The 15,116-nt window shown below is 41.3% G+C and overlaps 1 protein-coding gene across 1 annotated transcript in view; it reads right to left on the bottom strand.

Annotated features, from left to right (window-relative positions):
• Positions 1 to 322: 322 nt before the first annotated feature.
• The window catches only part of LOC143640987 (protein ITPRID1-like), a 43,013-nt gene continuing 28,219 nt past the window's right edge, over positions 323 to 15,116 (bottom strand). The window contains 7 exon segments of the mRNA XM_077108462.1: positions 323 to 601; positions 1,020 to 1,131; positions 2,606 to 2,634; positions 2,636 to 2,734; positions 9,093 to 9,389; positions 9,392 to 10,330; positions 10,905 to 10,987. Coding sequence (XP_076964577.1) covers positions 323 to 601; positions 1,020 to 1,131; positions 2,606 to 2,634; positions 2,636 to 2,734; positions 9,093 to 9,389; positions 9,392 to 10,330; positions 10,905 to 10,987 — 1,838 coding nt within the window.

A 15,116-nucleotide genomic window follows, 5' to 3' on the forward strand; every position in this document is an offset into this window, starting at 1 on the left:
AATGCATGTGTGTGTTTATATTCTCTCTCCCCCATCAGGCAGTAAGGTCTAGTAGGGCAAAGACTGTACACCACTTGGTTACCACTGTACAGCCTGGGTCAGGTACATAGTAGGTGATTAATTATTCCATAACCAATGAATACATAGTATTCCAAATTGCTTTGAGTTTAATCATAGAGCAGAATATGCAAACAAACAAACAAAAGATATAGGTGATGAAGGGTTGGGAGACAATTCTGGGTGAGGGTGGATTTAGATCTCCTTGCTACAGCTGTTGTGAGCTCTTACATTGTACATCAAATCCACTTGGAACTAGAGGAAGTTATTTGTATCTTTTTCCTCCCTCAGAACAACTTGAAGGAGGGGCTGGACCAGACTCCTCTGGAGCTGCTGATGGGGGAGACATCTCAGTTCTGGTCTCCTTGGCCAGTAAATCAAGGGCAGCCAACTGGACCACACCTGAGCAGGGAGGCTTCTGGCCACCGACCATGGCTGTGTGGGTGTTAGCACTTGAAGTCTGGCTACTGTTTTCTTCTGTCCAGTTATGCTGCTGCAGGTGTGTATAGTGTTCAGGAGGCTCTGCCGTGAGAAACTCCAGCTGCTGAAGGGAAACAAGAATAAAAAGAGTGGACAATGTATAGTATTTGTACCAAATAGCTCACTCACTTGAGAGAGAGGCATTTATGAGGTCTAAATTCTCTAGAATGGGCTCTTTGAGCCAGGAGCACATTATGGTAGTACTTAGTTTCGATTGGCTAAGGAGTAAGTTGCACCATGCCCGTGATTCTTGTTCTTAATTGGAAAATAGGTGATAGCATTTCCCTCTTATTTATGGGGCAGGGGGGATGATGGAGATGGCAGTTAGGGGAACTGAGTTCCCAAGGTACTTTGTTCCTGAAATGAAGGTGTGGGCACATGATCCTGGAATCTGAAATGATGGCAAAATCGGGTTCTCAATGAATGCCCTCCTCCTCTGGCAGGTTAGACACAGTCACACTCTGCCTCCCATTGCTCCATACCAATAGAAGTCCTTCTCTGATTTGCTGAGCCCGGTCTCCTAACTGAAACTCCAGCTCTTCCACTTGCTGCCTCAGGGCCTCACACAAAGTTTGAAGTTGTTCAGCCTCTTCCCTGAAGATAAATAACAGAAAACAACCAAATTTAATAATCACCTCTAAGGGCATTCTTACCTTGTCCCTCTCAAAATGTTGGTCCTGTCTTGGAAATTTCTTTTTTGGGCAGGGTATAGGGGATTGAACTCAAGGGCATCTGACCACTGAGCCATACCCCCAGCCCTATTTTTTTTTTAAATTTAGAGACAGGGTCTCACTGAGTTGCTTAGCACTTTGCTTTTGCTGAGGCTGTCTTTGAACTTGGGATCCTTCTATCTCAGTCTCCTGAGCAGAGATTACAGATTATAGGCATGTGCCGCCATACCTGGCCTGTCTTTGAAATTTTGAATGTCGCCTTCTCTATTTGATTCAGTTACAGAAACAGATATATTCTTCAGGAAGGTTGCTTTTTTTCTGGGGGGGGGGGTAAAGGGGGAAGGGGTGCTGAGGATTGAATCCAGGGCCTTATGCATGCTAGGCACGTGCTCTTCCACTGAGCTTTATTCCCATCCTTTTTTTTCTTTAAAACAACTCCATGATAGTATAATTTACCTATCATAAAGTTTACTGTTTTAAAGTTTACCTGATTTGTAGTAAATTTAACAAGGTGAGCAACTATCACCATCATCCAGTTCATGTACCATCTCCCCAAAAAGAACCCTCATGGCCCTGTACAGTTAAATCCTACCTCTATCTTATTGTTCAGGCAATGAACAATGCCTCCGATTTGGGGACATATTTTTAAGAAAATGTTTTATTAGTACATTATAGTCATATATCATGGTAAGGTTCATTTTGATATAAAATCATTTTTTAAAAATTCTTTTATTAAAAAGTATTTTTTAAGTTGTTGATGGACCTTTATTTTATGTATTTATATGTGGTGCTGAGAATCAAACCCAGTACCTCACACATGTTAGGCAAGTGCGATACCACTGAGCCACAACCCCAGCCCAATATAAAATCATTTTGATATAAAATAATTTGTTCCATTTCAGTTCCCCAGTACTTCACCTTTCCTCCCTCCCTTCCTCCCTCTCTTCCTCCCTCTCCACCCCCCCCCCTTAGAGTCTCTGACTGGCCTCTACTGATCTTTCTATTTTTGAGAGATTTGGGACACATTTTTAACCCATGTGAAAATAACGTAGATTTTCAAAACTCTAATAACCTCCAACATTTGCATTTGCATGAACCCTATTCACATCCCCTGAAGATTTCCTGCAGGTAATCCCCCTCCTCCCAGCCCACTGTCTTTCTTCTGACCTTCTCATATCACTCTGGCCTTAAAGAGTAAATGTTCCCATCCAGCAAATGACTCTCATAGGCTCCCACTGAGAAAGCAAAAACAAGACCATGAAAGTTAAGAAAAACCTGGCCAGTTTCTCATTAGCCCTGCTCCAGGGTGCTCACCAGTCCTGTCCTGCCCTGATTACCTTCTCTTTCTCCAGGTGTGTGGTCTGGTACTTACTTTTATTACTCCCTCAGGTAATTACCTTTCCTCCTCCGACATGTCCCTGGAAAAAAAGTGCCTGCTGTCCTGTGAGGTGCTGCTCAATTTCCTCTAAATGCTCCCGGAAACTCTGGCATACAGTCTGCATGGCTTTCATCTCGAGGACTGTTTACTGAGAACCATTAGAAAGAGCTGAGAAAGGTGTCCTTTCTGATGCACTGGAAAAGCTCACCCAGAGAAGGGAATGGGTCTCCTTCCCACAGGGCATCAAAGTTCTCCTGTTAATATATGAGGAAGAGAATAGGGAGACCCAGCCTTGGGCCTCAGGAAGTAACTAATGCCCATAGTTAGCTGAAACAGGAAGGCAGAGGTTCTTGTGCAGCCCTTGAGTGGCTATCATTATGTCTCAAAGAGACCGGGTGATGTGGCACTGCAAAGACATGGACAGAAGGGGGTAGGGCAGGCCAGCCAGAGGGCTTGTGTTTGGAAAAGTTGAGTCTCTCATTTAATTTTGTTTAACTTTGGTGCTGAGTACCAAGAACACTGGACACATCTGCTCAGATGGTGTGTGCTTGATTAAAGAAAATCTTCTTAGAATATATTTTTCATGAGTCATAGCCCTGCTTAGCCACCATCCCTGGAGGTTGAGATCTGCAGCATCAGCTCATCCAGCTAACAAGCTCACCCAGAGTAAGACAGGCAAAGGTTGGGCATCCCATCCTTTCTGGGAGTTGGAATTTGGAATTGAGCTCCATCTACACTCTCCACCATGCTTTCCATTTCTTCTGATGTGAATCATCCTTCAAATTTTACATTCTCTCTAGAGCTGTGCCTTTGCCTTTGTTTCCTAATTTAAACATATTCCTGCAGCATCTGAAATTGCAGAATGCTCTCCACATAACAACTCTGATCTGTGTTAAGATACTTAATCAAACTCTAGCATGGCTTCTAGTAGAACAAGACTCTGTCCCTAGAATGCTTAGCCTCAGCCCCTAATTAAAATGCCTGCCCCCCCAAAAGCTGAGAGCTGCCAGGAAAATTTATAGTTTGCTTTAGCCAAAACCTGGCATAGACCCCTGACCTACCTTTCTTATATTATTTACTAAAAGGGGCTTAAAATTGTGAACGTATATCTCTTACAACTCAGAATTGTCTTTCTCAAGGACCCAAGAACCATTCCTTTGAGACATACTCATCTGGAAGACTGTTGCCCAGGCTCTGTGGGAGGGTAGAATCCTAGTTTCAGTACCTGTCAGCTGGCTGAACAGCATTTACACTGACCAACCTTTTGTAAGTTTTCTCATATCTGACTCTATTAAGCTCCTACTCTTCCCTTTCTCTTACTTTCTTTAAAATGCCTAAATGACCTGTGTGCAAATCAGAATGGAGTTCAGTTCTTTCCCCTACCACCAGCAATTGAACAAAATTTCTTTTCACTGCTCTGACTTCCGTCTGCTGTGTATCTTTGATACGCTCAAGCTCTGTCCATTTGTGGGACACTCTAATGATATGCTGAGTTTTTACCCAGCTGTCTCTCTTATTTTGCAATCTGGTTGGATCATGCTTTGAATAAACCCAGGACTCAAGACCCCAGGATCACTACCTACCCAACTCTGGGTGGGGTTAATGCTTATTGGACCCTAAAGTTATCTCTACCAGGTTCCCCAGGCCCCATCAGTGTGCCTAGCTGCCTGCTCACTTTTTCCCTTCTCATTGACATAATTCTAGTTAGGGGAAGCAATGTGTTTAGCTGAAGAACTACATTCCCAGTGTCCCTTGCAGATAGGACAGCCAATGGGATGGAAGCAGAGAGCCTGATGTAGGGCCTTTGAGACACTCTTTAGAGGTATCTGACATGGCTAGCAGGCCCACTTAACATTTTCTTCTCACCCTTCCACAGAGACAAACCTTACACCTAGGCTAATTCTTCCAGTCCTGTTTCTAGGAAGTCCCATATTTCTTACCCTTCTCCCCAAAACCACATGGCCAAGATCCTGGCAGTCCTATGTTCTTTTCAGAATTGTCATAATGGTAATACTTTCTTTTTGCTTTGAGAGTTAAGTTTTGAGTTTATCCTCCAAGTTTTATAATTTTCTATGCAATATTTAACTGCCTCAGTACAAGTGTATGTGAACCAGCAATAAGGAAACTCTGAAGCATTATTGATGTTGGCAAGAGTGCTTGGAAGATGATCATATTATGGCTTTTAAAGCCAGAAAAGATCCTGGAGACCATGAGGGATTCTTTTACAGACACATATTCTGAAAAAGAATGGTTAATAACTTTGTGGTAAAAAAAAAATGGCAGCCAGATTTCAAACCCAAGCCTTCAGATTTATCTCTTTTCTTCTCAGTACCTGACTGGGTCACAAAGGGCCTATGGAGTAGCTAGACACATGGAGAAATTATCTGTCCCTCAGGAGGGAGTTGATCAAGTGGTTCAAGTGTACACCTATACAATATCCAAGACTGGCCAGGGGTTCAAATTCACTTCAAAGTTCTAGGGACAGTGAGATTAGGCCCTTCAAAAGACATTGCCCAAGTTGGCTGGACATCATAAACATTAGGTTTTATGTTCCATCTTGATCTTTCAGGGTGACCCTTCATGATTGGATGGTGTGGGGTTGGATTTGGAAATAACCAATGGAATGTTCACATTCCCCTCAGTAATGTGGAAGATTCTGAAAGGCTGCCATCTTCTGTCATTTGGAAACACAAAGAAAATACATTTTAGCCCTAGAACAGATAAAGAAACAGTCTGCAAGGAAGAATGTATTTTGTACTCCTTTTCGGGGGTGTCCGGTACCGGGATTGAACTCAGGAGCACTCAATGACTAAGCCACATCCCCAGCCCTATTTTGTATTTTATTGAGAGACAGGGTCTCACTGAGTTGCTTAGTGCCTTGCTGTTGCTGAGGCTGGTTTTTAACTCATGATCCTCCTGCCTCAGGATCCTGAGCTGCTGGTATTACAGGCTTGAGCCACTGCACTTGGCTTTTTTTTTCTTTCCAATTTAAGGACTAAGTTAAACCCTGATCTAATACAAGTTCTGCTCTACTGACCCAAACCCATTAAAACAAACTTCAGTTGTAAAAGAAAGAGTACCAATAACCATTGAACTTTCACTTTTGAATCAGCTCATATTACTTTTTAAATTTTGTATAATTTTGGTTTTCTGTAAAATTAAATCATAAACACAATAGAAGAATTTTCTAATATTCAGATGTTATTCTAGAATGATTTTCATTTTTGAATTAATAAATAATTCTTGAGAAGTCATCTATATAGGTTTATATATGTAAATTTAATTATATCAACAAATCAATTTTTAAGTTAAATTATTGTAAAGAATCAATTCACTTCTAAGAATTTATTCATATCAACAAACCTTTATCTTAAGATATCCCAGAAGACCACAAAAATGGCCATGTGTTTCTCTTCAGTGAAGCCACTGGATAAGCTGGAGGTGTTTCTCTGTGTCATATTTTTACCTAAAATTGCTCTTAGTTTTAACTTCTGTTTGGAATTCCTGTTATATAAAAGGTGATATCCATGCCTGCCTATAATCTTCATTTGCTCCAAGACGCATTTTATAGTTAATTTTCTCCTAAATATCTTTCCTAACCCTTGCTAATACATAGCATTTAACTTAAAGTCATTTTTCTCTGGAATATTTTTCAGGCCTTATAAACTCACGCTCACTCTGAAGGTGGGAGATGTTGCTGCACTAGGCACCCTTTTCCTCTTTGTTCTTTAAGTTCTTTGTTTGGTTTCTGGGCTCACCAAGGAATGCCATCCCTTATTTTCACTTGTTCTCCTGTGTGTGTGTATGTGTGTGTGTGTGTGTGTGTGTGTGTGTGTGTGTGTGTGTGTGTATGTAGTCATGTATGTATGTCTGCTACAAGTACAAATACACATGCACATAGTTGCATGTGTTTTGATTGTTTCCTTTTAATGTGTGTTTCTGGTTCCTTGGATCTAAAGAAAGAGAAACATTAACATCTAGTAAAACTCTATATAGTATTCATTTCAGTAGGTATATACTACTAAATTAATTTGGTAAAAGTACCTTTTTTGTATAATTGCAAGCTCTAGAAGGGGAGAAGGCTAAGGCAATATGGGACAAGATATCTTAAACCGTGGGCTGGTGGCACGCACACTCTTTCCAATTCCTGCTTGTTTAAAACCTACATAGCCATCTGAGGATGTCCACTGTGCATTATGGGCCACAAAGCCTCTCTATTTTCAGGAGAAGTGCTGATATGTCATAGCATCAACCCAGTAGGAGCATCTATTTCTAGATGACAAGTTGTTCCGCACAGATGGGACTATGCAGGTCCAAGGCCTAAAGTAGGAAGAATGGGAAAACCTCTGGTCTAGACTCAGGGTAACCCCTAGACCTATATTAGTCTCCTGTCTAAATAGCATTCTTGCCTAGTACCTGGCTCTGGGTTCTGAGCCTAATTTTCTCTAGTGCTGTGTCCGTCTGTGTTCTGCCTTCCAAAAGCTTAGTCCTTCTACCTGCTTATATGCTCCCTAGTGCCAGATGCCCACTTTCTCCCTCAGTCCTCAAAATCATGCTCCTACAAATTTCTGAGGACTCCTCCAATACCTCATGTGCTCCAAGCCATGGTAGCAGTGGTCTGACCAGGCTGTGCTACTTGGTCTGCTGTGCTCCTAGATGCCCGGCTTGCCTGATGAAGTCCTTCTAGAACTTGTGTCAGGCCCACCCATCAGCTGCTCTAGACTCTGGGGCTTCTGTATTCATTGACTCAACCATGTCAAATAACCTCCTGCAGCTGGACACTTTTGTTTGTGCCATGGGAGACTGGGTTACCTTTTTTCCCTCTTTGTTCAATTGTGGTCATGTCACTGAATGAGGGATAGTCTAACTGAGTATCTATATTCATCTGTTGTCACAGATACCTGATTTTAATATCAAGTGATAAATTGATAGTACTTCTCAATTGATACATGTTTGGAATCTCTCTTCTCAACACAATCAATAAACGAATTTGTATTGTTTTCAAGGGTGGATGTGAACAGACGAGGTATTATCTTATTGCTTGAATAAAACTTTCTCTTACAAGAAGATAATCTCCATTCATGTATCATTTAAAAATATTCCAAATGCCTGATAGTTTTGAAATATGAAAGAATAATGTGACAAATTATTTCAACTTTCATGTAATTATTTTCTTTATCATTACATTAATAGATATTTCTATTTGTTGAGAGATCATGTAGAAATATGCTTTATCTTCTAAATAATCACTTTCTAATGTAAACATTACTTATATATATATTTAGATATTTTAGAGTTGGACACACCTTTGCTTGGAATGGAATGGATGTCCAAAACTTTCATGTCTTCCAAATTTGAATTTGTATTTGCCACTTTGTAGTTTGGAAGTGCTGGAAGAATTATATAACCTCTCTCAATTCTAGTTCCTGGTCTATAAAAGAGAGAGGACATGGAATATATTAGGAATCCAATAAATATTTATGGTATGTATGAATCCAAGGTCAGATGACATAAAGTCATTAAAATGGTTAGCATAAGTACTCAACAAATATTTATGGAACTGAAGAATTTGAAGGTAACCTAGCAGACACGAAACCCTAGATGCTCAGTAAATCACGTTTCCTATTAATTTTCTTTGAATAGCTGCAATCCTAGTGTCTGTGCCTCTCTTTTAACTCTCTCTGTATGCAGTTTCATGTGTGAGAGTCTTGATATTTTGAATTAATGGTGGGCCTTGAAGGCCTAGATTATTTCTTACCTTGAGGGTTGTTGAAAAGAAGGCACTGGAAGGACTCATTAAATACCTGTTGACTAATCAAAGGCCCAAAGAGGTTGATCAATTTCTAATAACCCCAATGTCTGCTTTGAAGAAAGCCTAGAAAGGGTGGACCAAAGTCCTACTTGACATGAGGAGTTCTAGATTCAAGATCTTGGCAGAAGTAAAACAATATTAATAACTGAAGATGAGAGGAACACCCAACTAATATTACCTAGAGCTTCTCTGTACCAGACTGTGCTGAGTACTTTACAAGCTTATTTAATAATAAGACAATCCAGGTCTACAGGCTGCATCATCTCCTTATTTGATAGGGTGAACCCAGAGAAATTAAATGACATGTGCAAGATTATTCAGCTAAGAAAATGTAAGACCCAGAACTTCTCAGCTAGACTGAACTGGAGATGAGGCGAGTGCATGAATGCTGACAATCTTGGGGATATGAATTTACTGTTTTATGCCTTAGTTTTCCCTTCTGTAAAATGAGGACTAATCATAAAGTCTGCCTTCCTTGCTTCAAAAGGTGATTGATTAGAAGCACAAAATAAGAAGAGATTTGGGAGACTATGCCCTCAATAATAAAGTACTCTACAAATAGTTCCTGTGATTTAAGTCAGGAGGCCGATCCCCAAGATCTCACATTCAGAAAGGAAGCCTCAACCTTATCCCTGAGGCATGAGTGGTGCCTTTGGTGCACTTGCTTTCTCATCTTTGCAGGGGAAAGACTTACAGAACAAAGCTCCCTCATCGTGGCGTCCTGGAGGGCTTTCAAGATCCGCGTGAACTGGGCTTCTGGGTGATCTGCATGTGAGCCCAGGCCATGCCTACAGACTGGAGTTGCAGGGCCGGGGCTTGGCCTTTCTGCACAACAGTGGGGATGGTGATGACAGCAGCCACAGCAGAGGGTAGGTGTAGTGTGGCAGGTGCCCATTGGGTAAAGACTAGGGAAACCCGTGTCCAGAGAGACCGATTTGGTGAGGGGCAGGGACCTCTGAGTGAAGGCCTTGTCACTTGGGGATGAACAGCAATGCCAGGCTGTGTTTCATAGGTATAAGTCTGAACAGAACCATCAGCGACCTGTCTCACTTCTGTCTCTAGTCTTGGTCCTGTGGTAGTCAAAGGGTCACACAGAGTGCATTCTAAATCTGTGCTTCCACAGTCAGTCCCCAAGGCCATGGCACTGTGAGCAGCTGACACCAGATTAGAGGACATCTGGGATGACACAGACTGGGAGCAGCCAGCGTTTGAGTCAGTGGGAACATCTCCAGGCAGTTTATTGAGGTGGGAAACAGACCTGTCAGATGTTTGGCCAAGGTCAACTGAACAGGATGTGACTTCTCTGTGCTTAGGAAGTTGCTGTGGTAGCCACTCTTGTACTAGTGAGCTGTGGCTGGTGTAGGGACAAAACTTGCTGCCCTCTTCTGCTCCTAGGGCCTCCAAGTCCTCATGAGGTAAATTGTCTTGAGTCTGATGAATCCCAGGAAAACTTTGAGACTCACAGTGGTGGCCTTGTGCGAGTACTTCCTCTGTTCCCTCAGGCCCCAGAGTCCTGTCCTTCTCTTCTGTGATGTGGGCCAATCCCAGAGGGCCACAATATGTGGAGGTGACCATGGCTCCAGGGCCTTTGTATTCAGCATGGAACACTGGTGGGGGCTGCCACAGATGGCCGACTTCCCTTGGGTGTTCTTTCCCAGTGGCGGTCTTGGCCAGGGTTGCGTCTGGGATCAACAGCTCAGGTGGCCCCTCTGTGGCCTCAAGCTGAGGCTCTTCCTCCACCACAGATGCTGAAGCCTTTTCTTCCAAGATGCTCCAGTCTTGGCTAGAAAAAGATGTGCTCACCATGCTTTTGGAACCAGACCTCTCTGACTCTTGCTGACAGTCCTGGGATGACACTAAGCTGTGGCTCTGATCCCCTGGCTTTCTGCCTCCGTTCTCAGCAGGACTCTGGCTGCTTGGGAAGGAAGACATCTGTAGGAGCAACCGGGACAAAGGGAAAGGTGTCAGGAGGTGGGGAAGGCAATAGGGGTAAGATTGTAAGTGTCATCATGGTTGACTCCGAAGTTAGGAGACAAAAGTTACAGGCTCAAGTTCTACATCAGTGTGTGCTTCATCCAGCATCAGTTCATGAGGCTCCGCTTTCTTGATTAAAAAAATTAAAAGGATGGGGCTGGGGTTGTGGCTCAGTGGTGGAGCGCTTGCCTAGCATGCAGGAGGCACTGTGTTTGATCCTCAGCACCACATAAAAAGGAAGAAAGAAAGAAGGAAAGAAAGGAAGAAATAAAGGGAAAAAAGAAGGAGTGGTATTGTGTCCATCTACAACTAAAAAAATATATATATTAAAAAAATGAAAAGGAAAGGTGGAATGTTCTGAAACCTCGTCTACTGTGACTCCATCATGCTCTGCCCCTTGACTGCACATGGCATGTGCCTCCAAACCCTTCTGAATCTGGCAGCCATCTTAAACTTATCTTACCTTCTAAGTTAGCCATGAGTGAGGTTAGGGTGGACCATGTGGGGTGAGCAATAAGGGCCCTCTTCCTACCTGGAAGGGTGGGGCTTCCGGTGGCTCCTCCAGAAACCCACTGCTGTCGGACTGACAGCTGTTTGTTCTGTCCACCCTGGTGCCTGTGAGAAGAAAGAGGCCTTGAGTTCAGTAAAATAGAAACATACTGCCAACAGGACCCCCTAGGTGCCCAGCATGTCAGAGAGCCTCCACAAATGCCAAGCATATAGGAATAAAGGAATTCCATTACTTTCTCTCTTAGTTGCTAAAGAGTTCATGTAAAGCTGCATCTCTAGTTTCCTAATACAAAGAGGAAAACATGTACTAGAGGAAGGGGCACTAACTTCTCTCAAAACTAAGTTACAGACAGGCACAGTCATGCATGCATGTTATCCCAGCAGCTTGGGAGGCTGAGGCAGGAGAGTTGCGAGTTCAAAGCTAACCTCAAAAACAAGGTGCTAAGAACTCAGTGAGACCCTGTCTCTAAATAAAATACAAAATAGTTTTTGGGATGTGGCTCAGTGGTTGAGTGTCCTTGAGTTCAGTCCCTGGCACCCTCCCCCCAAACAAACAAACAAAAGACTAAATAACAATATGGTTGTGAGCAGATTCTTTACTGAGGGGAAGAAAATTCAGAAGGAGACCTTACATGCCTTAAATTCTACACTAATAAAACAGTAAAAAACTAAAATTTGTATGTGTGTGTGTATATTTACATATTCTTTTTTCTTTTACTAAATTGTTACTAAATTTTAGATAAGAATCTTTTCCTAAGCCAGGTGTGGTGGCACAAGCCTGTAATCCCAGTGGCACAGGATGCTGAGGCAAGAGAATTGCAAATTCAAAGACATCCTCAGCAACTTAGTGAGGTCCTAAAGCAACTCAGTGAGACCATTCTTGAAATAAAATATAAAAAAGGGCTGGGAATGTGGCTTAGTGCTTAAGTGACTCTGGGTTCAATCCTGGTACACACACACACACACACACACACACACACACACAGAAGATAATTGAATAAACAAAAATAATAGCAATGTGTATGGGGATTATAACAAAGACCTAGAAAAGTGAAAAGTCTGCAAAAATAAGCACTTATTATTATAAAACTGAGTTGTGTGCATGGTAATAGCTACCCAAAAGATATTCCTTTAACATGTGCAATATGTACAAAACATTTAACTTGGGTAATAGACTTGTTTACTTATTGTCAGAGAAAATAGAGACTATTGATTGTGTATTTATTATAGAAATAAATACATTTTAAATATACAAATTAAATGTATATTTAATTTGTGTAATACATTTGATTTTACTGCTTTTGTTATAATTTTAACTCAATCAGTATTAAAACTTTCTAGATCCTTTCAGAGTTAGGAGAACAATTTGTGCTTCTGTGAAAAAATAAATGATGATGATTGTAGTAAACTTTCAAAAGCTCAATGCAGAATATAATTTTTTAAAAGTATTATGCAACAGGCCCTGTCATTTTGGCACAACCCTATAGAGTGGACACCGTATCTTCAAATATTTTCTACATGAACCCCATCTTGCAAGCTTATCATACAAGCTTCAGGACCCCTGACTGCCTGTTACTACTCACTCCCAAAGCCCCTCTGCAGTACAGTATGCAGACAGGAGAGAAGAGGACAGGACTAATTTCCACTCTTCACTCTCCACCCCCATACTACATAGCATTAGAAACCCAACAGGATGCTTGAGCCTTGTTGGAGGATGGCAAGGTAAACTTTGCAACCTCTTGTTCTTTCTTTATGTTTTGGTGTAAAATTTGCACCACAAACTGAAGGACTCCCAGTACGTCATTATTATTTCATCTTTCCAGATAATATCTAAGTAATTATTATTCTGGAGTATAAACTTCACATATGATGTTTGCCATTCCCCTTCTTACAATGCAAAATGAAATGATAAATTAGAATATTAGAATAAAGTGATGTGTTACAGTGTATTCACCCATAGACTGGGTGGACCATAACAGCCTGTTTCAAATGTAAATACAGATGTCCCTGGTATAGGTAGGAGATTGGTTCCAGGACCTCTCCCAAAATTCCAAAATCCTCAGATGCTCAAGTCCCTTATATTAAAAAAAAAATGGCATAGTGTTAGCATATAACCTACACATATCTTCTTTTGTACTTTCTTTTTTGAGTTAGGTATTCTTTGTGGGAGAGAGGAAAAGTATTGGTGATTAAATTCAGGGGCACTTGACTACTTAGCCACATCCTGAGCCCTATTTTGTATTTTGTTTAAAGACAGGGTCTCACTGAGTCGCTTAGCGCCTTACCTTTGCTGAGACTGCTTTGAACTCTTCCCTCAGCCTCCTGAGCTGCTGGGATTATAGGCATGTACCACCATGCCCTGCTACATGTACTTTGTGTTTTTAGGATGCTTTTTGTGTAATTTAAATCTTCCTAGATTACTTATATAGCTAATACAATGTAAATGCTATGTGTTGTATATGGTCAGTACAAAAGCTTTGTTCCTTTGAATATTTTTGGTCTGTGGTTGGGCTGTGGATGCAGAAGCCCTTCATGTATGGAGGACAGATTAAACAACCATATACATGAAGGGCGTCTAAAAAGTACAAGGAGTAATCTCCTCTAAAAGGGGTATGTTTGTCATATAACTGTTACTTTTCATTAACTATTTATAAAGCAAAAACAAACAAATCTCTGAAACTGACTTAAGGGAATCTGTGAGTCCATCAGGCTTTCAGGACCTCACTTGTGTGGTGAGATCAAATGGTGGAGTTGGGCATGATTCTGTCAGCAATGAAGCTTTTTAACTTGTGTTTGCTCTAAAAGTTGAATGCATGCATTTAAATTATTTTAAGAAACTCAGCAAGCAAAATGTGGGAAAATTTACAGATGGGTTAATTTCTTTAAGAGGTTCAAAATTCTTGCTCCTTTTAAAGCACCTTTTCAGCAACTAGACCATAACACCTAGATACTGGGCTTCCAAATTCTAAATATTCCCTTAGGGGTGTAGGAATTAAAAAAGACAAAGGATGAGAAATCACCTAGCTCAGGATGGCTATGATGGATTATTAAAAAAACAGACAAAAACAAATGTGTATCATGTATCACTCCCCCACCCTCATATGAATGTGTATCACAAGGGAGGCTGGACTTCAGGGAAGGAAGTTGGGCTTTTGGCAAGAGTAACAGAAGTGGTACCAGCATACCCAGGTCAGTTCCTGAAGCTAGCTAGACCAAGAGTGAGCAACCCAAGTCTCAGATCCTCAAGAGAATTCCCCCTGAGCACTTAACATATCCAAGAGCCAGAGCTCTTCCTTACTCTGCTAAATGGGGGCCTTGACTTCCCACTTGGATGCTACCAGTCCTTGTCCTCCAGCTAGATCTTATTTCCCCAGCCTTCCACTCCTGGTTGGCTCTTGTTCCAAACCAGTTAGATAAATAGAACCCTTCACTACCAACCTTCTACACAATTTTGTTATATTGTTTCAATGGCTGGTTCTCCCACCAGGCCAACTTCTCTATGATGAACACTGCTGAAATGCTGCTAGGCTCCGTGACTGAATCATCTAGAAGATCTGGAGCCACCTATCTGGTTCAAATTCTGACTCTTTTATTTATGAGCTATGTAATGTGGGGGAAGTCTGCTTGTCTCTTTGTGTCTGATCCCTCATGTGGAAAAAATGAATATGATACTGTTATTTGTGGAGTTTTGATTAGAATAATATCCACTATTGTCATATATGTAAGCAATAAAAAATCTAATATATTAATAATGATGCAGAGCATCACTATTGATATTATTATTGAATATCATGAATGATCATTGTGATTAATATTAATATTTATTTTAAGTTTCCTTTTTCAGTACACAGCTGTCTTCATGAATTTCAGTTTTATCTTCCCAATTAGGTGGACCTGCCTGGTGCAGGACTACTTCACTGTTATATACATTTAAAAACATTTTGTGCCTGGGAGGAGGCCAATGCCTCAGGCACTTTATCTAAATAATCACTAGATGGCAGCATTACACCAACCACAGAGTGAGGAGCCAAATCCCTACCAAGAACCTTGGAATGGTTCACATGAGCAAGCCAAGTCAACCTGAAGGCTGCTTTTCTGGACTGTAATGATAATAAAAGCTTCTGAATCCTAAGTGAAAAATTTTACATCTTAAATAGTCTGTTCATATAGGCTCAAGGGAAAAAAACCTATGGAATTGAAAGATTAAGGAGGGAGAGGGAAAAAAAGAATAGTA

The sequence above is a fragment of the Callospermophilus lateralis genome, unplaced genomic scaffold (assembly GCF_048772815.1).
Source record: "Callospermophilus lateralis isolate mCalLat2 unplaced genomic scaffold, mCalLat2.hap1 Scaffold_82, whole genome shotgun sequence".
NCBI lineage: Eukaryota > Metazoa > Chordata > Mammalia > Rodentia > Sciuridae > Callospermophilus > Callospermophilus lateralis.